A 24,867-nucleotide genomic window follows, 5' to 3' on the forward strand; every position below is an offset into this window, starting at 1 on the left:
AATAATAATTCTTTCTCGTGAAATAAAAAAAGCACAATTTTTGGAATTTTTTGAAGTAATGAAAAACTATATTATTATCTGAAATTCATAATAATATTATCACATTCTAGTAAAATCAAATAATTTTTTCTCATCCAATTTTTTTCGTAATTTTGAAACAGATATGCGGATAAGCTAAAGTCCCCTGGACAAGATGGAGAGCCCAGAGCTTTTAATCATCCATTTATGCAGTCGGCTTTCATGTTCTTGGGCGAAATGATGTGCTTATTAGTTTTTAAAATCGCCTTCTGTTACTATAATCGACAAGCGGTAAGAAATTAATTATATATTTTTAATTTTTAAATAAAAAAATTATATTCCGAGTTAAATTTATGCGATTTATACCTTGATTTACATACAATTTTAATTTTCTGACTCTTTATCGAAAGTAAACAAACCATGAAAAATAACATTTTTATGTTTGAAATTTGGATCGCGAAATTTCTAATTTAGTAGTAGTAGTTTTTTTTTTTTAATTATATTCAGTGAAATTGTTAATAGATTTTATTAATTTGAACCGATTTCAACGATTTTAGAATATTTAAAAGAATGCCTTCCAATTATTTAAATGATTTAAAAGGATTTAAACAAATTATAATGGAGTTTTAATAATTTTGAAGGATTTTAGTAAATATCACGAGATTTTATCTTAATTTAACGGGACTTTATAATATTTAAATGAATTTCAAAGAATTTATTTACATGAATTGAGGAAATTCTACATTTTTAAAAATATTTTACGTTATTTCTAAAGATTTTATGGTATCTTTAAAAATTCCCAAGAATTTTCAAAAGCTTTAAAATGTTTAAATAGAGTTCAAAAGATTAAAAATGTTTTAGGCTATTTCCAGAGGTTCCAAGGCATTTTAAAGAGATTTACACATTTTAAAAGTATTTTCAAGTATTTGAATGATTTTAAGGGATTTAAACAAATTTGTGTAGGGTTTTAGTTGAAGCTCATCAGTTTAATTGAAAATTCATCAGTTTGGTTAAACTTTTTTTTTAGAAAGTCGACTTTTTTGGTAAAAATTTTTGTTTGTTTCAAACTTCTTTTTGGTTCAAAATTGAAGTATTTCAGCTAAATATTGATTTTAGTTGGAAATTCATCTTTTTGTTGAAAAATAAAATTACTTAGTTTAAAGTTAAACTTTTTTGTCAACTGTTCCAGTTTTGGTTGAAAGTTGATCCTTTTTAGTTAATAATTCGACTATTTTATTTCAAATTAATTTTATTTATGTAAAATTCAATTATTTCTTTTTGAATACTTAACTATACAATTTTTGGTTAACAATTTTTTTTTTGTTGAAAATTCATGTATTGTGTTGAAAATACGTCTTTTTTGGTAGAGTTTTAAATTGTTGGTTGAAAATTCATCTTTTTGGTAGAAAATTCAACTTTTGCAGTTAGTAATTTATAATTTTAGTTTAAAATACATCTCTTTTTTTTATTTCAACTATTATAGTTAAATATTTATTACTTTAATTGAAAAGTCCCCAGTTTTATCGAAATTAAATTTTTTAAACTAAAAATTTGAATATTTCATTTTTTTGGTTAACAATTGATCTATTTGTTTAAAAATTCAATTATTTGTTGAAAATTTGTCTGTTTTAATTGAAAATTCTTTTTTTTTTTTGTTACAAAATTTTCGTAGTTGGTAGAAACTTAATCTTCGTTTTAAAAAATAATCTTCTTGTTTGAAAAATCAAATGTTCAAATTGAAGATTCATCATTTAAGCTGGAAATTAATCAGTTTGGTTGAATTTTATCTTTTTAACTGAAAATTTAACTATAAAATTTTTTGGTTAACAATTTATCTTTTTTAGTTGAAAATTCATCAGTTTGGTTGAAATCTAATTTTTTTTAACTTAAAATTTAACAATTTAATTTTTTGGGTTCAAAATGTTTTTTTTTTTAGTTTAAATTTGTTGGCAGATATTAAATTACATATTTTATAAGACTTGTAAGGTTTTCGACCAATTTCGTTTTTTTTTTTTTTTTTTTGTATAAAATTCAACTATTCCAGTTAAAGATTCATCAATTTGGTTAAACATTTTTTTTTACCTAAAAATTCAACTTTTTTTTTAGAAAGTCGACTTTTTTGGTAAAAATTTTTGTTTGTTTCAAAGTTCTTCTTTTTGGTTCAAAATTGAAGTATTTCAGCTAAATATTAATTTTAGTTGGAAATTCATCTTTTTGTTGAAAAATAAAATTACTTAGTTTAAAGTTAAACTTTTTTGTCAACTGTTCCAGTTTTGGTAGAAAATTGATCATTTTTAGTTAATAATTCGACTATTTAATTAAAATTCATTTTAATTTTATAAAATTCAATTATTTCATTTGAAGGTTCATAATTTTAGTTAAAAATTCATCATTTTGGTTGAAATTTTTGAGTTGAAAATTCAACTATTTGTTGAAAATTTGTCTGTTTTAGTTGAAAATTGTTTTTTTTTTTTTTATTTTTGTTGTTGGAAAATCGCCTGGTTTGGTAGAAAATGAATCTTCTTTTTTGAAAATTCATCTTTTTCGTGGAAATTTAAAGTATTCCAATCTCTAATTTAGGATTCATCAATTTAGTTGAAAATTTTATTACTTTGCTTGAAAATCTGTTTTCTTGAAAATAAATTTTTGTTGATGAATTTGTTTTTGCTGGAAAAGTTGTGCTTAGTAGACAATTTAATCTTATTTTTAAAATGAATCTTCTTGTTTGAAATTTTGTTTGTTTGTTTAAATTTCATCTATTTCAGTTGAAGATTCATCATTTTTGTTGAAAATTAAACCATTGCAGTTAAAGAATCAAAATTTTAGTTGAAAATTCATCATTTTGGTTGAAATTTTGTTTTATTGAAAATTGAACTATTATATTTTTTGGCTTAAAAATTGATCTTGTTGAGTTGAAAATTCAACTATTTATTGAAAACTTCTCTGTTTTATTTGAAAATTGTTTATTTAAAAAAAAAATTGTTGTTGGAAAATCGTCTTGTTTGGTAGAAAATGAATCTATTTTTGGTTAACAATTTATATTTTTTAGTTGAAAATTCTTCATATTTTGTGCTGATAACTCATATTTTTTGTGATAAAAAATGCAATTACTTTGTTAGAAAGACATGTTTTTTTTTGTTGAAAATTCGACTTTAAAACAAAATTAACATTGTTTGAAAATTAATTTTTTTGTATTGAAAATAAAATTACTTAGTTTAAATTTATACACTTTTTGTCAAAAATTCGTCTTTTTTTGTATAAAATTCAACTATTACAGTTGAAGATTCATCATTTTAGTTGAAAATTCATCAGTTTGGTTGAAAATTTGATTTTTTTTACTGAAAATTTAACTATTCTATTCTTTGAGTTAAAAAATTATCTTTTTGTGTTGAAAATTCAACTATTTGTTGAAAATGTGTCTGTTTTAGTTTAATTTTGTCTTTTAATTTTTTTAAACATTGTTTTTGTTGAAATTTCAAGTATTCCCATTTAAGATTCATCATTTTAGTTGAAAATTCATTACTTTATTTAAAAATCTAACTGTTTTCTTGAAAATAAGTTTTTTGTTGTTAAATTTTTTGTTTTTTTTGCTGAAAAAGCAACTTATGTGATAGAATATTCCAGCATTTTAGTTAAATATTCATGTTTTTTTTTAATCATCGTGCATCGTAGAAAATTAATCTTGTTTGATTTTTTTAATATTTTTTTGAAATTTCATGTATTCCAGTTGAAGATTCATCATTTTAGTTGAAAATTAAACTGTTTGATTTAAAATTAAACCATTACAGTTAAAGAATCATAATTTTAGTTGAAAATTCATCAGTTTGGTTGAACTTTTTTTATACTGAAAATTTAACTATTACATTTTTGGTTAACAATTTATCTTTTTCAGTTGAAAATTCTTTATTTTTTGTGTCGATAACTCCTTTTTTTGGTAAAAAATGCAATTATTTGTTTCAAAATACATGTTTTTTTGTTGAAAATTCGACTTTTAAAACAAAATTAACCTTGTTTGAAAATTCTTTTTTTTTGTATTGAAAATAAAATTACTTAGTTTAAAGTTAAACTCTTTTTGGTAAAAAAATCGTCTTTGTTGTATAAAATTCAACTATTACAGATGAAGATTTATCAGTTTAATAAAAAATTCATCAGTTTGGTTGAAAACTGATTTTTTTTTAATTAAAAATTTAACTATTCTATTCTTCGGTTTAAAAAATTATCTTTTTTTGTTGAAAATTCCTATTTATTGGTGTAGAAAATTTATTTACTTTTTTGAAAATTCATGTTTTTTTATGAAAAATCGATTTTTTTGGTAAAAAATTAACCTTCTGGTTTGAAATTTTTGTTATTGAAAATAAAATTATTTAATTTGAAGTTAAACTCCTTTGTCAAAAATTCATCTATTTTGTATAAAATTCCATTATTTCAGTTAAAGATTCATCAATTTAGTTGAAAATTGATCAATTTGATTGAAAACTAGTTTTGTTTTCAACTGAAAATTTAACTTCCATATTTTGGGTTGAAAATTGATCTTTTATGCTTGAAAATTTTTCGTTTTCAGTTGAAAATTCATGTTTTTTGTTGAAAAATCGTCGTGCTTGGTCGAAAAAACTCTTGTATTCCAGTTGTAGATTTATTATTTTAGTTGAAAATTCATCAGTTTGGTTGCACTGTATTTTTTAATTGAAAATTTAACTATTCAATTTTTCGTCAGAAGTTTATCTTTTTTTTTTTTAATTCATGTATTGTGTTGAAAACTCATATTTTTATATAGAAAATTCAATTACTTTGATGACCTTCTTGTTTGAAAATTAATTTTTTTGATTAAAAATAAAATTAATTGGTTTAAACTTAAACTCGTTTGTCAAAAATTCATATTTTTTGTTTTAACTGAAAATTTAACTATTACATTTTTTGGGTTAAAAATTGATCTTTTGTAGTTGAAAATTCAAGTAATTGTTAAAAATTTGTCTTTTTTAATTGAAAATTTGCATTTTTTGTTAAAAACATTGTCGTGCTTGGTAGAAAATTAATCTTATTGTTTGAAAATTCATCTTTTTTTCAACTTATGTATTGCATTTAAAATTTTATAATTTTAGTTAAAAATTCATCGCTCTTTTTTTTTAATTTCAACTATTACAATTGAAGATTTATCATTTTAGTTTTAAAATTCATCAGTTTGGTTGAAATTAAATTTTTTACTAAAAATTTAACTATTTCATTTTTTAGTTTGAAAATTGATCTTTTTAAATTAAAAATTCAAGTATTTGTTAAATAATTGTTTTATTTGAAAATTCATATTTTTTGTTGAAAAATCTTCGTGCTTGGTAGAAAATTAATCTTATTTTTGAAAATGAATTTTCTTGTTTGAAAATTTATCTGTTTCTTTGAAAACTCAAGTATTCCAGTTAAAGATTCATAATTTTAGTTGAAAATCCTTTTTTTTAAATTAAAATTAAACTGTTACAGGTGAAGAATCATAATTTTAGTTAACAATTTATCAGTTTGGTTAAACTTGATTTTTTTTAACCGAAAATTTTAATATTCAATTTTTGGTTAAAAATTTATATTTTTTAGTTGAAAATTTACGATTTTTGTTGAAAAATCGACTTTTTTGTCAAAAATTAACCTTGTTTGCAAATTAATTTTTTTTATTGAAAATAAAATTACTGAGTTTAAAGTTAAACTCTTTTGTCAAAAAATAGTATTTTTTGTATAAAATCCCACTATTCCAGTTGAAGATTAATCTTCTGGTTTGAAAATTCATCTGTTTCTTTAAAAAACTAAGTATTCCAATTGAAGATTTATAATTTTTGAAAACTTAACTATACAATTTTTGGTTAACAATTTTTTTTATTTGAAAATTCATGTATTGTGTTGAAAATTAATCTTTTTTGGTAGAGTTTAAAATTTTTGGTTGAAAATTCATCTTTTCGGTAGAAAATTCAACTTTTGCAGTTAGTGATTCATAATTTTGGTTTAAAATTCATCTCTTTTTTTCTACTTCAACTATTATAGTTGAATATTTATTATTTTAGTTGAAAAGTCGCCACTTTAATTGAAATTAAATTTTTTTAACTTGTAATTAATTTGTTAATTTGTCTGTTTTAATTTAAAATTCTAATTCTTTGTTACAACATTTTCGTAGTGGGTCTAAACTTTGTCTGTTTTTAATCGAAAATTCGTATTTTTTGTTGAAAAATTGTCGTGCTTGGTAGAAAATTAATCTTTTTAATTTTAAAATACATCTGTTTCAAAAAATCATGTATTAAAATTGAAGATTCATCATTGTGGTTGAAAATTTATCAATTTGGTTGAACTTTATTTTTTTAACTGAAAAATTAACTGTTCAATTTATGGTTAACAATTTATCTTGTTTAGTTGAAAATTCATGTATTGTGTTGAAAACTCTTTTTTTTAGTTGAATATTTATAATTTTAGTTAAAAATTCACCAATTTGATTGAAATTTTAATTTTTTTTTTAGATGAAAATTTAACTGTTTCATGTTTTGGGTTAAAAATTGATCTTTTTTAGTTGAAACTTCTATTATTTGTTGAAAATTTGTCTGTTTTCATTAAAAATTCTTATTTTTTGTTGAAAAATTGTCGTGCTTGGTAGAAAATTAAGGTTTGTTTTAAAATTCATCTTCTTGTTTTAGAAGTCATCTGTTTCTTTAAAAAACTCAAGTATTCTCATTGAAGATTCATCATTTTAGTGGAAAATTAATATTTTTTATTTAAAATTCAACTCTTGTAGGTGAAGAATCATAATTTTAGTTGCAAATTTATTAGTTTGTTTGAACTTTATGTTTTTACTGAAAATATAACTATTAAATTGTTGGTTACGAAATTGATCTTTTTTAGTAAAATTATTTTGTTGAAAATTCATGTTTTTATTGAAAATAAAATTACTTATTTTAAAGTTAAACTTTTGTCAAAAATTAGTCTTTTTTGTACAAAATTCCACTACATATTCTAGTTTAAGATTCATCATTTTGTTTGAAAACAAATTTTTTTAATTGAAAATTTAACTATTCCATTTTTTGGTTAAAAATTGATCTTTTTCATTAAAAAATTCAATTGTTTGTTGAAAATTTATTTTAATTGAAAATTCGTATTTTTTTAAACACATTTTTGTGCTTGGTAGAAACTTAATCTTCTTCTTGTTTCAAAAATCAAGTATTCAAATTGAAGATTCATAATAATTTTAGTTGAAAATTAATCAGTTTGGTTCAACTTGATCTTTTTAACTGAAAATTTAACTATAAAATTGTTGGTTAACAGCTTATCTTTTTTAGTTGAAAATTCATCAATTTGGTTGAAATTTAAATTTTTTAACTTAAAATTTAACAATTTAATCTTTTGGAAAAAAATGTTTTTTTTTTAGTTTAAAATTGAAGTATTTGTTGAATATTTGTCTGTTTTTAATTTAGAATTTGTAATTTTATTCAAAAATTGTCGTGCTTGGTAGAAAATTAATATATTTCTTTTAAAATTCATCTGTGTTTTTTTTTAACTCAAGTATTTCAGTTCAAGATTCATCATTTTAGTTGAAAATTATATTTTTTTTTACTGAAAAATTGTCGTGCTTGGTAGAAAATTAATCTTTTTGTTTTAAAATCCATCTGTTTGTTTGAAAAATAAAGTATTCAAATTGAAGATTCATCATTTCTGTTGAAAATTAATTATTTTGGTTGAATTTTTAATTTTTTAACTTAAAATTTAACAATTTAATCTATTGGAAAAAAATGTTTTTTTTTAGTTTAAAATTGAAGTATTTGTTGAATATTTGTCTGTTTTTAATTTAGAATTTGTAATTTTATTCAAAAATTGTCGTGCTTGGTAGAAAATTAATATATTTCTTTTAAAATTCATCTGTGTTTTTTTTTTAACTCAAGTATTTCAGTTCAAGATTCATCATTTTAGTTGAAAATTATATTTTTTTTTACTGAAAAATTGTCGTGCTTGGTAGAAAATTAATTTTTTTGTTTTAAAATCCATCTGTTTCTTTGAAAAATAAAGTATTCAAATTGAAGATTCATCATTTCTGTTGAAAATTAATTAGTTTGGTTGAGTTTTATATTTTTAACTGAAAATTTAACTATACAAATTTTGGTTAACAATTTATCTTTTTTAGTTGAAAATTCATCTCTTTTTTTATTTCAACTATTACAGTTAAATATTTATAATTTTAGTTCAAAATTTACCAGTTTGATTAAAATTTAATGTTTTTTTTTACGAAAATTTAACTATTTAATTTTTTTTTATTAAAAATTGATCTTTTTGAGTTGAAAATCAAGTATGTTTTTAAATTTTGTCTGTTTTAATTGGAAATTCGTATTTTTTGTTGAAAAAATGTTAACAAATTTTCGTGCTTGGTATAAACTTAATCTTCTTCTTGAAAATTAATCTTCTTTGAAAAATCTAGTATTCAAATTGAAGATTCATAATTTTAGTTGAAAATTCAGCAGTTTGATTGAAATTTAAGTTTTTTAGCTGAAAATTGAACTATTTCGTGTTTGGGGTTAAAAATTGATCTTTTTCAGTTGAAACTTCTATTAATTGTTGAAAATTTGTCTGTTTTAATTAAAAATTTGCATTTTTTGTTGAAAAATTGTCGTGCTTGGTAGAAAATTAATCTTTTTGTTTTTAAATTCTTCTGTTTATTTGAAAAATCAAGTATTCAAATTGAAGATTCATAATTTAAGCTGAAAATTAATCAGTTTGGTTGAACTTAATCTTTTTAACTGAAAATTTAACTATAAAATTTTTGGTTAACAATTTATCTTTTTAGTTGAAAATTCAGCAGTTTGGTTGATATTTAATTTTTGTAACTTAAAATTTAACAATTTAATTCTTTGGGTTAAAAATGTTATTTTTTTAGTTTAAAAGTAAAGTAGTTGTCGAAAATTTGTCTGTTTTTAATTTAGAATTGATAATTTTATTGAAAAATTGTCGTGCTTGGTAGAAAATTAATATTTTTGTTTTAAAATTCATCTGTTTCTATGAAAAATAAAGTATACAAATTGAAGATTCATCATTTCAGTTGAAAATTAATCAGTTTGGTTCAATTTTATATTTGTAACTGAAAATTTAACTGTACAATTTTTGGTTAACAATTTATCTTGTTTAGTTGAAAATTCATGTATTGTGTTGAAAATTCTTTTTCTTTAGATTTTAAAATTTTTGTCTGAAAATTTATCTTATAGGTTCAAATTCAGCTTTTGCAGTTAATGATTTATCAATTTATTTGAAAATTCATCTCTTTTTTTTTATGGTACAGTCGAATATTTATCATTTTAATTTAAAATTCATCAGTTTGATTGAAATTTAATTTTTTTACCGAAAATTTAACTATTTCATTTTTTTTATTAAAAATGGATCGTTTTGAGTTGAAAATCAAGTATTTTTTGACTTTTGAAACTTAATCTTCTTTTTGAAAAATAATCCTCTTGTTTGAAAAATCAAGTATTTAAATTGAAGATTCATAATTTTAGTTGAAAATTAATCAGCTTGGTTGAACTTAATCTTTTTAACTGAAAATTTAACTACACAATTTTTGGTTAACAGTTTATCTTTTTTAGTTTAAAATTCATCAGTTTAGTTGAAATTTAATTTTTTAAACTTAAATTTGAACTATTTTATTTTGTGGGCTAAAAATGTTTGTTTTTTTTTTAGTTGAAAATTTAAGTATTTGTTAAAAATTTGTCATGCTTGGTAGAAAATTTCTCTTTTTGTTTAAAAAATCATCTGTTTCTTTAAAAAATCATATATTAAAATTGAAGATTCATCACTTTAGTTGAAAATTAATCAATTTGGCTGAACTTTATCTTTTTATCTGAAAATTTAACTATACAATTTTTGTTTAAAAATTTATCTTTTTTAGTTGAAAATTCATGTATTGTGTTGAACTTGAAAATTCATCATTTTTATTAGAGCTTAAACTTTTTGATTGAAAATTCATCTTTTTATCGGAAAATGTAACTCTTCCATTTATGGTTGAAGAATGATCCTTTTTAGATCAAAGTTCAAATATAAAATATATTTATATTAAACTCGCGAAACTCCATAATTGGCCCGAGTCGATTAATAAAAAAAGCGAAATATTTAAAACAGCAAAAAATTATACCAAAAAAAAAGCTTGAAATGTCTGAGAAAAAGCTGGAATTGTCCGGCAATTTTTTCCCAGAATTTGAGTAGAAATCCTGTATATTTATAAATTAATATTCTTTCTTTTTTTTCGATTTTCTAATAGAATGGCTCTGTTGAAACGAATACTTTAACGAAAGGATCTCGTACTTTTAATCCACTCATTCTCGCAATTCCGGCATTATGCGATACAATTGCAACCTCAATAATGTACGTCGGCCTCACAATGACATATGCAAGCAGTTTTCAAATGCTGCGCGGTTCTGTTATCGTATTCACGGGAATTCTTTCTGTGGGATTTTTAGAGAGAAAATTGGGCTTTCAAAAATGGTCAGGAATCGGCCTAGTTATCGTAGGATTACTCGTCGTTGGCCTTGCGGATTTTATTACAATGAAAGACTCAAAACAGGACACGAATTCAGTCATTACTGGAGATTTACTCATCATTTGCGCTCAGGTTTGTTTAATTTTTAATTAACTCTAATTACCCTTCCTTTCGAAAACAAAACTCGATTTATTTTTTAACATTTTGTTGTGGATTCTACAGAAAATCTTATATAAGGACGGTACTTTTAATTTTTTTTTTTAACATTTAAAATCGCAGAAAAAGTTCATTTTTAAGGTATTTCTGAATAAACTATTCATTAAGGTAGAATTAAATTCGATTATTTGAATTTGATTCGAATTTTCTATAAGGCTCCATTGATCCTCTTTTCTGGAAATATTTTTTACATAAATGTATTAAATTATTTTCTTCTTATATCAAAATTTTATTTTTAAAGTTCGAGAGTAAGAAAAATGTTCTAAATAAATATATATATTTTAGAAAATCCATGTTTATGATGTAATATGACAAATTTAACTTTACATTTGAGAGGTTTTCCATATTTTTCAACATGAATATTTTATAGAGCGAGAAACGAAAAAATCTGGAAGTTCTTGCTCGACTCATAATATAAATTTGAATTTGGTTCTAAAATGTTTCTTCTGATATAAATATTTAATTAATTAATTAAATTTTGGTTCAAAATTCAACTACTTGGTTGAAAGTGGAACTACTTTGTTAAAAATGTATTTTTGTTGTTGATGATTCATGATTTTAGTTGAAAAATCGTTTTTGTTTTGTTCTACATTTAACTGTTTTTGTAACATTAGAAAAAAAAATTTTTAGTACCTAAAAATTTAACTATTTTATGTTTAGGTACAAATTTACCTACTTCAGTTGAAAATTCAACTATTTGGTTGAAAAATTTTGTATTTTGTTGAAATTTGGTCTTTTGTTTTGGTTGAAAATTCATGGATTTTGTTAAAAATTAATCTTTTTGATTTAAAATTAATTTCTTTGGCTTAAAGATTAATTTTTTTAAATAAAAATGTAACTAATTGACAGTTTCTGTATTTTGTTGAAAATTTGTCTTTTGTGGTAGAAAATTAAACTGTTTGGTGATTAATTCGCCTTTTCGGTTGAAAATTGAACAATGAGGTTAAAAATATAATTAAACACTAAAATATTTCTTTGAAAATTCATGTATTTACAAAAAAAAAAAGATTTTGTATGGTTGAAAAATAATTTTTTTGATTAAAAATTCATTTCTTTGCTTGGAAATTAGTTATTCTTATTGAAAATTAATTTGTTAAACTAAAAATTTAACTAATTTTTTTCTGTACATATTTAATCTATTTGATAGGAAATTAATTTGTTTGCTTAAAAATGTTAACTATTATGTTGAAAATATATTTGTTTAAAAAAATTATTTCTTTAGCCGAAAATTAAACTATTTTACTTTTCTCCGTTTTTTGTAATCTTTTTGATTCAAAACTCATTTCTTTGGCTTAGAAATTAGTGGTTTTTTCAACTGAAAATTTAAGTATTTCATAATTAGTTAAACATCAATCTTCTTCAGTTAAAATTTCAGCTAATTGTTTAAACCTGATATTTTTTGGTAGAAAATTATTCTTCTTGGTGATTAATTCAACTTTTTGGTGTAAAATTCAACAATTAGGTTGAAAATTCCATTAAAAGTTTAAGTATTTCTTTGAAAATTAATGTATTTTGTCAAAATTAATCTTTTTTTGGTAGAAAATTAATCTTTTTGATTAACAATTAATTTGTTTGGTTGAAAAATATTATTTTTGTAAAATTAATTTGTTGAAATAAAAATTTAACTAAATTATTTTTTGAAAATTGTTTAAACTCTTTTTGTGAGGAAATTAATTTGTTTGTTTGAAAATGTTGATTATTCCGTCGAAAATTTTTTTTAGCTGCTTAAAAAATTATTTATTTATTTTTAATTGAAAATTCATCTGTTTTGTTGACAATTTGTTTTTTTTTTCGAATTTTTAAAATTTTTTTAAATTAAAAATTTATTTTTATAACTGAAAATTTAACTACTTTTTTCTCGAAATATTTTTATAGAAATTTTAATTTTTTGTTAGGAAATCAATTTGGTTGAAAATTGTAACTTTTTTTGAAAATTAAACTATTCTATTTTTTCTTTTTTTTTTGAAGAAAATTTATCCTCTGCGTTGAAAATTCAAATATATAATTAAATTTTGTTTATTTTTCATTAAAGATGTACCACTCCAATTAAAACGTCATAACTGTGGTTAAAAATCTAAAATATTTTGTAGAAAATCTGTCTTTTTTGGTAGAAAATTTATCTTTTAGGTAGAAAATTCCACTATTTGGTTAAAAATTGATTTATTTTTTATTAAAGATTCATCATTTTAGTTAAAAATTCATTTCATTGGTTAAAAAATTAACAAATTTGGTTGAAAACTCCTTTTTTTTATTTAAAATGAATTTTTTTTTAGTCAAAAATTCAATCATTTTTGTGGAAATATCAACTATTTACAATTTTTGTTGAGAATTAATTTTTTCTATCAAAGATTCATCAATTTGGTTGAAAAATTAAATATTCTATTGAAAATGTCCTTTTTCTTCGTTTAAAATTAATTATTTTAACTAAAAATGTAGCAGCAATGCTTTCGAGATTTTTATGACACCGATTTTTTCAGAGGAAAATTATAAAAATATAGATCTAAATAAATAAGAAATATATTTTTTTCTAGGTGATAACAGCGACGCAAATGGTGGTTGAGGAAAAATATGTAACAACGAGAGATATTCCTGCCCTCCAGGCGATTGGCTGGGAAGGTAAGATTTTTTATTTAATTTTTTTTTCAGATTTGCTACAAAGGTCCGAAAAACCAGGAAAAGTTATGAAATTTTGAAAAAATGACGGTTTTTTTTTTTTTAATTCCTGATTGATATATTTGAAAAAAATTGGAGAATTTTGCCCAAATGTAACTTGATAAGTATGAAAATCACTCAAATATTTCAGACTTCATACTCTTTCCGATATTTATCTCTTTTGGTTTAAATTTAATTTTTCTTCGGTGTAAAAATCTACTGTTATATTTTTGATTCGGAATTCATTTCGTTTGATTAAAAATTCTACTGTTTAGTGGAAAATTTAATTATTCTGTTGAAAATGCAACTATTTTGTTAAAAAGCAATCTTTTTTGGTAAAAAAAATTCCAATACTTGCTTGAAAGTTAAACTGCTTAGTTGAAATATCATTTTTTTGTTTTGTTAAAAAATGATCTTTTTTAGTTAAAAATTCAACTATTTGGTTGAATATTGATCTTTTTTTGTTGAAAATTCAACCATTTGGATAAAAATTCGTTTTTTTTTGGTAGAAAACTAATTTATTGATTAAAAAAGCATCCTTTTAGTTGAAAATTCCATTATGAAGTTGAATGTTGAACTCTGTTGTTAAAAATTCATTTTTTCGTTTTGATTAACCACGAATTTGATCAAAAGTTCATCTCTGGGGTTGAAAATGCGTCTCATTTTTGGGTGAAAATTAATTTCTTAGACTGAAAATCTAATTATCCATTTTTAGTTAAAAATTTATATTTTTAATTGAAAATGCAATTATTTGATTGAAAATTAATGTTTTAGTTGAGAAGTAAAATATTTGGTAGAAAATTGGTCTTTTTAGGTTGAACAATAAATTTCATAATGGAAAATTCATCTTTTTGGTTGAAAAATCAACAATTTTGGTTGAAACTTCATCTATTTTTTGGAAATTCGCCTTTTTCGATTAGAAATTTAAAGATTTGGTAAAAAAAATATTTTTGAAAATTAACTTTTTTATTGAAAATCCATATTTTTCACTGAATATTCAACAATTAAAAAAAAATAATTTATGTATTTTATTAAAAATTTGTCTTTTTGGTAGAACATTAATCTTCTTGGTTGAAAATTTAGCACTTTGTTTTAAATTTTATCTTGTTTGTTTGAAAATTCAACTATATTGTTAGAAATCTAATTATTTTATTGAAAATTCAACTATTTTCTTAAATTAATCTTGTTTGGTCGAATATTTAACAATTTTGTTAAAAGTTCGTCTTTTTGGATTGAAAATTCTTTTATTTTGATGGAAATTCGTCTGTTTGGCTTAAAAATGTAAAAATTTTGGTTGGAAACTTAACAATTTGCTTAACAGTTTATCTTGTTTGATTAAAAATTCCACTATATTGTTGAAAATTAAAATTTTTTTTGAAAATTTAACTATTTCCTTAAATTAATCTCTGTTTGGTCGAAAATTCAACAATATTTTTTAGAATTCTTTTTGGATTGAAAATTCTGCTTTTGTGGTAGAAAAGTTATCCTTTTTGTTAGAAAGTTAACTTTTTTGATGAAAATTCATGTTTTTTGGAAGAAGGTTAATCTTTTTGGTTGAAAATTCAAGAATTTTAGAAAATTAATATTTTTTGGTTCAGGATTCTAATATTTTATATAAAACTTTTCTTTTGGTTGCATTAAATTGTTTTGATTTAAAATAAAAATTGTTTTTTTTTTTGAAAATTTTAACTATCATATGTTTTGTTGAGAATTCATCTTTTTGGTTGAATAATCAACTATTTGGTTTAAAGTTGAACTAATCCATAATTAAAAATTTATCATTTTTTATATATTTTGTTTATATTATATTTATTTATATATTTTATTTATTTTATTGATATATTTTATTGGAAATTTGTCTTTTTTGTTGAACAATAAAATTCATGATGGAAAATTGATCTTTTTGGTTGAAAATGCAACTATATTGTTAAAAATTTAATTATTTTATTGAAAATTCAACTATTTTCTTAAATTAATCTTGTTTGGTCGAATATTTAACAATTTTGTTAAAAGTTCGTCCTTTTGGATTGAAAATTCATGTATTTTGTTGGAAATTCGTCTGTTTGGCGCAAAAATGTAAAAATTTTGGTTAGAAACTTAACAATTTGCTTAACAGTTTATCTTGTTTGATTAAAAATTCCACTATATTGTTCAAAATTAAAATTGTTTTTTAAAATTCAACTATTTTCTTAAATTAATCTTTGTTTGGTCGAAAATTCAACAATTTTTTTGAGAATTCTTTTTGGATTGAAAATTCTGCTTTTGTGGTAGAAAAGTTATCCTTTTTGTTAGAAAGTTAACTTTTTTCTTGAAAATTCAACTATTTTGTGAACAATTCGTGTTTTTTGGGAGAAGGTTAATCTTTTTGGTGAAAAATTCATATGTTTAGTTGAAAATTCATGTATTATGTTAAAAATTCATTCTTTTTGGTTAAAAATGCAGTTCTTTGGTTGAAAATTAATATTTTTTGGTTGAGGATTCTAATATTTTGTATGAAATTTTTCTTCTGATTAAATTGAACTGTTTTGAAAATTCAACTATTTGGTTATAAATTTCGTAGAATAATGAACTATTTGGTTGAAAATTAACTTTCTTCAATTGAAAATTTGTTTATTTTATTGTAAATTTGTTATTTTTGGTTGAACAATAAAATTCATGATGGATAATTTATCTTTTTTGTTGAAAAATCAACGATTTTGTTTAAAATTCGTCTATTGTGTTGAAAATTCATATTTTTGGTTGAATATTCAACAATTTTTTGATAATTCATGCATTTTGTTGAAAATTTTCCTTTTTGGTAGAACATTAATCTTCTTGGTTAAAAATTAATTTTTTGTTGTTGAAAATTTAGCAATTTGTTAAAAGATTAATTATTTTTTTGGAACTTCAACTATTTTGTTAAAAATTTAATCATTTTATTGAAAATTCCACTATTATCTTAAATGAATCTTGTTTGGTCGAAAATTCAACTATTTTGTTAAAAGTTCGTCCTTTTGGATTGAAAATTGATTTATTTTGTTGGAAATTCGTCTGTTTGGCTTAAAATTGTAAAAATTTTGTTAAAAATTCCTCTTTTTGGTAGAACATTAGTCTTCTTGGTTGAAAATTTTTCCTTTTGGATTGAAAATTCTGCTTTTACGGTAGAAAATTCTTTTTTTTTTTGGTAGAAAGTTAACTTTTTTTGTTGAGAATTCAACTATATTGTAGACAATTCGTGTTTTTGGGAGAAAGTTAATCTTTACGGTGAAAAATTTATCGTTTTGGTTGAAAATTCAAGAATTTTGTTGAGAATGAATTCTTTTTGGTTAAAAATGCAATTCTTGAGTTAAAAATTAATATTTTTTGGTTGAGGATTCTAATATTTTGTATGAAATTTTTCTTCTGGTTGATATGAAGTGTTTTGATTTGAAAAAAAAATGATTTTGTTTGAAATTTTAACTATTACACGTGTCGTTGAGATTTCATCTTTTTGGTTGAAGAATCTAATATTTGGCTTAAAGTTAAACTAATCCGTAAAAAAATCCTTTTTTCGTTAAAAATTTATTATTTCATTTGAAAATTCAACTATTTGGTTATAAATTAACTTCTTCGACCAAATTTAATATATTTTGTTGAAAATTGGCCTTTTTTTGTTGTTGAAAAAACAGTAATTTCGTAGAATATTGAGATATTTGATTGAAAATTAACGGTTTCAATTAAAAATGTATGTACTTTATTATAAATTTGTCTTTTTTATTGAACAAGAAACTTCATGATGGAAAGTTCATCTTTTTGGTTGGAAAATTCACAATTTTGGTTGAATATACAATAATTTTTTGATAATTTATCTATTTTGTTTAAAATTTCCCTTTTTGGTAGAACATTAATCTTCTTGGTTAAAAATTCATTTTTTGTTGTTGAAAATTTAGCAATTTGTTAAAAGATTAATTATTTTTTTTGGAAATTCAACTATTTTGTTAAATCAATCTTGTCTGGCCGAAAATTCAAGAATTTTGTTAAAAATTCTTCCTTTTGGATTGAAAACTGAGCTTTTACAGTAGAAAAATCATCTTTTTACGTAGAAAATTACCTTTTTTGGTTAAAAACTCAACTATTTTGTGGAAAAGTTATATTTTTGGTAGATCCTTATTCTTCTTGGTAAAAAATTCAATTTTTGGTTGCACATTGCACAATTTGGTTAAAAATTCATCGAGAAAACTCATCAGTTATGGTTAAAACTTCATATTTCTTGGTTGAAAATAAAAATGTCTTATTTGGTTAAAAAAATGTTCTTTTTATTTCTACCATTTGCTTGAAAATTATTTATCTTTCTTCGTTGAAAATAATCTTTCTTGCTGAAAATTCAAAATTTCAGATTGATAATTCAACGCTCTTTTAAAAATTGTTATTTTTGGCTTGAAAATTCAACTGTTTATTTAAAATTTCATCTTTTTAATATGAAAATTCTACCATTTGGTTGCAAATTTGTGCATTTGTTTAAATAATATTTGAAAATCAATGAGAATTTTCTACTCTATATTCCCAAAGAAATAAAGCTATTTTATCAGTTTTAAAATATAAATTTTATATATTTTCAGTCCTTATCTTTTAAAAAATGTTTGTTGTTTTATCGAAGATTGTTAAATTTTTTAAATAATTTTTTCACGTTAATATTTCAAAGTAGAGTATGTTTCAATGTAATAGAAATGACTAGATTTTTAAAAAAAAGGTTGACCTGACATTTTTTTCAAAAAGGAGCCTGGAAATTTCATGAAATTTTGAAACCGGACTTTCATAGCAGTGCCCTGTTTTTGTAGATAGCAGTTTTATTTATGCGCCCTTTTTGATGAAGAATTTGACTTTTTTTAATAGGTTTATTTGGATTTCTCGCTATTTCCCTGGCCATGATTCCACTTAACTACATGCAGGTTCCATATCCATTTTCTGATAATCCTAGGGGAACATTGGAAGACACAATTGATGCTTTTGTTCAAATTAAAAACAATGGTCGGCTTCTAATGGCCATTATTGGTAAGTTTTATGCATATTTATTTTTAATTCTTTAGCTTAAAAATTTACGTAAATGCAGGTTGAAAGGTAATTTATTTTTCGTGGAAAATTCTACTATTTGGATGAAAATTTAATTATTTCATTGAAAATTTAACTATTTTTTAAAAAAGTATTCTTTTTTTAGCTAAAAAAATGCAAATACTTGCTTAAAAGTTGACCTACTTAGTTGAAAAAACATTTTTTTGTTAAAGATTTATTTCTTCGGTTAAAAACTTACCTATTTTATTGAAAATTTCTTTCATTTTGGGTTGAAAATTTAACTATTCCATTTTTAGTTGCAAATTTACTGTTATTTATCTTCGTTTTTTTTTTAGTAAAAAATTAATCTGTTTTGTTGAAAATTTGTGTGTGTTTTTTTTAAGAAAATGGTTTTGTCTGAAAATTCAGGTATTTTGTTCAAAATTAATTTTTTTTGGTACAAAATTAATCTTCTTGGTGATTAGTTCACGTTTTTGTGTATAATTCAACAATTAGGTTAAAAATTCCATTAAAAATTAAAATATTTGGTAGAAAATTAATTTGGTTTGTTGAAAATTAGTTTTTTTTAAAATTAATTTGTTGAAATCAAGGTTTAGCTAAATTATTTGTTGAAAAAATTTTTTTAATCTTTTCGTAAAGAAATTTTGTAAAAAAATTATTGCCGTAACTGAAAATGAAACTATTATACTTTTTTTAAAATGAAAATTCATCTTTTTTGTTGACAATTTGTCTTTTTTTCGAAAAAATTGAACCTTTTTGGTTAAAAGTTCATATATTTTGCTAAAAATTATACTTTTTTTAATATAAAACTAACATTTTTAGTTAAATATTTTTTTCTTTGGCTTCAAAATTAGTTTTTTTTTTAATTGAAAATTAATTTCTTTAACTGAAAATTTTACTACTTTTTTTTCGAAAATTTTGTTATGGACAATTCATTTCTTTTATAGGAAATTCATTTATTTGGTTGAAAATTTTAACTTTTTCTGAAAATTAAACTATTGTATTTTTTTTTAAGTTGAAAATGTATTTATTTTGTTGAAAATTTTTCTTTTTTGGAAGAAAATTTATCCTCTGCGTTGCAACTTTGAATATACAATTAAATGTTTTTTATTTTTTATTAAAGATGCACTTTTTTCTTGTTCGGAATTATTTTTTTTAACTCAAAATGTATCTATTCCATTTTTGCTTGAAAATTTGTCCTTCTTGGTAGAAAATTCAACTATTTGGTTAAAAATTCATTTATTTTGTATTAAAGACTCATCATTTTAATTCAATGTTCTACTCTTTGGTTGATACTCCTTTTTTTTATTGAAAATGAATTTTTTGTACTAAAAATGTAGCTTATTTAGTTGAAAACTCGTCTTTTTTTTTAGTCAAAAATTAAATTATTTTTGTGGAAATATAAACTATCACACTTTTTGTTGAGAATGAATTTTTTTTCGCTAAAAAATTCAAATCCTTGCATAAAAGTTGAACTAGTTAGTTAAAAAATCTTTTTTTTTGAAGATTAATTTGTTTGGTTAAAAACTTACCTATTTTTTGAAAAATTTGTTTCATTTTAGGTTGAAAATGGATTTTAACGAGAAATTCAACTATTCCATTTTTTGGTTGTAAATTGATCGTTTTTAGCTGAAAATTGATATTTTTTATTAAAAAATTCAAATATTTGTTTTAAAATTCATGTATTTTATTGGAAATTCCTATTTTTTGGTAGAAAAATTAATCTTTTTGACTAAAAATTCATTTTTTTTGGTTGAAAAATACAATATTTGGTTGAATTCATATTTTCTTGTTAAGAATTAATGAGTTTGATTATAAATTCATCTCTTTAGTTGAAAATTTAACTATTTGGTTAAAAACTTGTTTTTTTTTGGGGGGTGAATTAATCCTCTTGAACTGAAAATGTAAATATTCAATTTTTGATTGAAAATTGATATTTTTCATAGAAAAATTATCTTTTCTAGTTAAAAATTTAAATGTTTGAACGAATTTTTAAACTCTTTTGTTTGAATATTTCTTTTTTCCTTTTTAAGAACTCATCAAATTGATTACAAATTCATCTCTTTCATTTAACTATTTTGACTTAAACTCGGTTTCTTCTTGTTTATTATTATTTTTTTCAACTAAAAATGTATCTACTCCATTTCTAGTTGAAATTTAATATTTTTAATTGAAAATTTATCTTTTCAAGTTGAAAATTAATTTATTTGATTAAAAATTAATGTATATAATTGAAAATTCGTATATTTTGGTAGAAAATTAATATTCTTGATAAAAAAGTTTAATTATTCTTGATTAAAAATGCAATATTGTATTATTTGTTTCAAGATTGATTTGTTTTGTTGAAAGTTAAACAATTTGGTTTAAAAGCCATACCTTTTAGTTGAAAATTCAACTGTTTCTTTGACAAATCACCTTTTTGGCTCAATAGTTTAACAATTGGATTGGAATTTTCTTTCTTTCTTGAATAAATTTTTTTTTTTTTAATTACAAATTCAACTATTTTTTTAACATTCATCTTTATAGTTTGGAAATATATCTCTTGATGTAGAAATGTAATCTTTCTTTCATTAAAGATGTAACTATCTGTATAAAATTAATTTTTTTTCAATTGAAGATTAACTTTTTTTTTTTAAATTTAACTGTTTTGTAGAAAATTCATATTTCTGCTTTGAACTTTAAACAATTTGGTAAACAAATTTAAATATTTGGTTCAAAAATCTTCTCCCACTTTTTCTAAATTTGTAAATTAAATTTGGTTGTTGTTAAATTTTCAACTTTTATATTTTTCGTTGTCCATTAATTTTTTTATATTAAAAATTCATCTTTTTGGCTGAAAGTTGAACAACCTTCTTAAAAGTTAATTTTTTGTATGTTAAAAATTATTTTTTTTAACTGAAAAATTAACTAATTTGTTAGCACTTTAATTTATTGGTTGTAAATAAACTTTATTGTAAAAAATTGGTATTTTTGTCTTGAAAAATCCACAATTTGGTATAAAATTCAAATATTTAGTACAAAACTAAACTGTTTAGAAGAAAAAAAAATTTATATTGTAAATTAATTATTAATAAAAATTTAACTACCATTTTTGGTTTAAAATTGATCTTGTTTAGTGAAAAAAAATTATTTTTATTAAAAAATTTTAGAAACCAAAAAAAATGTATACTAAAACTCAATTAAGTAAAATTTGGACTAACATCATATTCACTGCTGGAAATATTTAGCTGATAATTTATGAATTTTGTAAAAAAAAATTTTTTTTAATTTAACTATTTGGTTAAACAATTATTTTATGGAAAAATAATATTTGTGATTTAAAATCTGTATGATAGAAAATATATGTATTTGGTTGACAATTCCTTTTTTTTTGTGGAAAAATAATAGTTTTGTTAAAAAATGCAACTGTATAATAAAATCTTTTTCATTGAAGTATCATCTATTTTTTTTTAGAAAATTCATACTTTATATTTAAAATTTAACTAATTGGTTAATAGTTGACATAATTTCTGAAAATTGAATCTTTTTAATCAAAAAATATAATTTTTTTAAAATGAAGATTAGACTATTTTCTTGTAAATTTAATTTTAATGGTTCTAAATTAACCTTTTAGTAGAAAATTTAACTATTTGGTAGAAGCTTTAACTGTTTTGTAGAAAATTTATCTTTTTATTGTAAATCAATTTTTAATACAAATTTAACTACACTATTTTTGGTTAAAAATGGATCTTTTTTAATTTAAAAAGTCAAATATTTATTTAAAAAATTGTAGAAAAAAAATATGAAGTAGAAGCTAATCAAATAAAATTTGGACTAACATTACATTCATTATTGGCCAAATTTATTCGAAAATTTATGTAATTAGTTACAAATTCTATTTTATTGGTAGAAAATTATTATTTGATCAAAAATTTCTGTTTTCTTTAAAAATGAGACTTTTTTCGAGAAAATTAATCCTTTTGGTTTAAAATTTAACTACTTGATAGAAAACATTTTGTTGGTAAAAATGCAATTGTATGGTTGAACATTAATCTGTTATAGTTAAAGATTCGTCTTTTTTGGTTATTTTCAAATGTTTTTATTTTAAATTAAAATCTTTTTTTTATTTAAATATCAACTATTACTTTTTTTTTCTTTGAAAATTCGTATTTCCAGGTTGAAAATGAAATTGTTTTGTTAAGAATTTCTTTCTTTGGCTTTAAAATTCAACAGTATTGTAGAAAATGTGTTTGCTTGTTAGTGAAAATTGATTTTTTTTTAACCGAAATTTTAACTGTTTCATTTTTGGTTGAAAATTGATCTTTTTTAGTTAAAAATGTTAGGCATTTGGTTGAAAATTCTAGTATTTTCTTTATAACTCAAATTATTTGAGAGAAAAGTATTCCTCTTGTTGAAAATTTAACATATTGGTAGAAAAATATATGTATTTTATAAAAAATTCGTTTTTTTGGTAGAAAATAAATTTTTTTGTTTAAAAATGCAACCGTAGCTTGAAAAATTATTCGGTTTTGCATGAAAATTAACCTGTTCTAGCAGAAGACTTAAATAGTTGGTTAAAGATTCGTCTTTTTTGGTTATTTTCCACTTTTTTTATTTTAAATAAAAATCTTTTTTTGGTTTAAATATCAACTATTACTTTTTTTATTTAAAATTAGTATTTTCAGGTTGAAAATGCGACTTTTTGTTAGAGAATTCATTTCTTGTAACTGAAAATTAAATTTTTCGATTGTTGGTTAAAAATTGATCTTTTTTAATTGAAAATTCAACTATTTGGTTGAATATTCACAAATTTGCTTTTTTTTAAATCGTCTTTTTGGTAAAAAAAATTAACCTTTTTTGTTTAAAATTGAACTGTTTGATAAAAAGTATATATACTTTATTAACCATTCATTTTTTTAGTAGGCAATCCATATTTTTTTTGTTGAAGAATCAAGTATTTTGTTAAAAATTTGTTTTCAGTTGTTATATTCAACTCTTTTTTATTTCAAATTAAAATAATTTGTTGGTTTTAATATAAATTACTACATTTTTTGTGAAAATTAGTATTTCCAGTTTAAAAATGCGACTGTTTTGTAGAGAACTCGTCTCTTTGGCTTAAAAATTCGACAGTCTTGTAGAAAATACATTTTCTTTTTATTGAAAATTAAATTTTTGAACTGAAAATTTAACTATTCGATTTTTTTCTAGAAAATTTATATTTTTTAGTTGAAAATTTATGCATTTAAAAAAAATCGTATTTTTCGCAGAAAATTAATCCTCGTGTTTTAAAATTTAACTTTTCGGTTGAAAATATATGCATTTTATTTAAAAATTCGTCTTTTTTATGAAAAATCAATTTCTTGGTTATAAATGAAATTCTATTATTGAAAATTAATCTGTTTTAGTTGCAGATTCATGTATTTTGTTGAAAATAATCAAATTCTTTTTTGGTTTAAATATTAACTGTTACATTTCTTGATAAAAATCATTATTTTCAAGTGGAAAATTGAACATTTTGGACAACCCCTAATTATTAATTAAATTTAATTAATTAATTAATTAATAATAAAATTAATAGTTGAAACAACTCTGGTAATGCGCTGGATTTTTTAACGTTTTTTAAAAAACTATTTTGTCGAAAATTCGTCTTTTTTTGTAATAAAGTTTTTTTTTATATTAAAAAAATGTAATTTTTGTTTATTTTCAGGTATTATGTTCAGCATCGCGTTCTTTAATTTTGCTGGCATCAGCGTTACCAAAGAATTGAGCGCCACGACAAGAATGATTTTAGACAGCGTCAGGACTTTAGTCATCTGGGCATTTTCTCTCGCTTTTATGTGGCAAGAGTTTCACTACTTACAGGTAATTTTCCACGCTAAGTCAAAATTCAACTGTTAAGGTTTTTAATTTCAAACTGTTTGATTTTTTATTACATTTGGATTTCAAATTATTGAACTAACAAGGACATAAATTATGAAAATTTGAAATATTTAGGCTTTAATTTTGAGAAAAATTGTGCCGATTACTTTTTGAAATCGGAAAATTGTTTACTTTTGTTATTTGTTATTTGTTAAGTCGAAAAATTGTTTACTTTTTTGTTAATTTGCCCCTTTTCCAACCGAAAAATAATTTAATTATTATTTTCTCGCTTTTACTTCAACGGAAAAGTATTTAGATTTGAATTAAATTTGCAGAATCTTGAAGGAAATTAAAAATTTTGAAAATTCTTTCTTTTTTTTAAATATTAGTTGCTTCAAGCTATAAATTTCTTAAATTTTGGGTTTTAATTCATACTTGATTAAAAATTAAACTGATTTGTTAAAATGCTTGGTTTAAAATTTAAATTATTTCTTGAAAATAGTTGTTTTTGTTAATAATTCGTTTTTTTTAAACTGAAAATTTAAATAGTTCATTTTTGTTAAAAATTTGTCTTTCTTAGTTGAAAATTCGTATATTTTCTTGAAATTTCGTTTTTTTTTTTTGGTAGAAAATTAATAGGC

General features: G+C 21.4%; 1 protein-coding gene across 1 annotated transcript in view; it reads left to right on the forward strand.

Moving 5' to 3' along the window:
• Window positions 1-24,867, forward strand: part of LOC117176053 (solute carrier family 35 member F6-like) — a 38,044-nt gene that overhangs the window by 4,361 nt on the left and 8,816 nt on the right. Inside the window, exons 2-6 of the mRNA XM_033366051.1 lie at window positions 162-309; window positions 10,274-10,624; window positions 13,240-13,324; window positions 18,212-18,370; window positions 24,075-24,229. Coding sequence (XP_033221942.1) covers window positions 162-309; window positions 10,274-10,624; window positions 13,240-13,324; window positions 18,212-18,370; window positions 24,075-24,229 — 898 coding nt within the window. The remainder of the gene's footprint in view (window positions 1-161; window positions 310-10,273; window positions 10,625-13,239; window positions 13,325-18,211; window positions 18,371-24,074; window positions 24,230-24,867) is intronic.

The sequence above is a fragment of the Belonocnema kinseyi genome, chromosome 1, assembly GCF_010883055.1.
Source record: "Belonocnema kinseyi isolate 2016_QV_RU_SX_M_011 chromosome 1, B_treatae_v1, whole genome shotgun sequence".
Lineage (NCBI taxonomy): Eukaryota > Metazoa > Arthropoda > Insecta > Hymenoptera > Cynipidae > Belonocnema > Belonocnema kinseyi.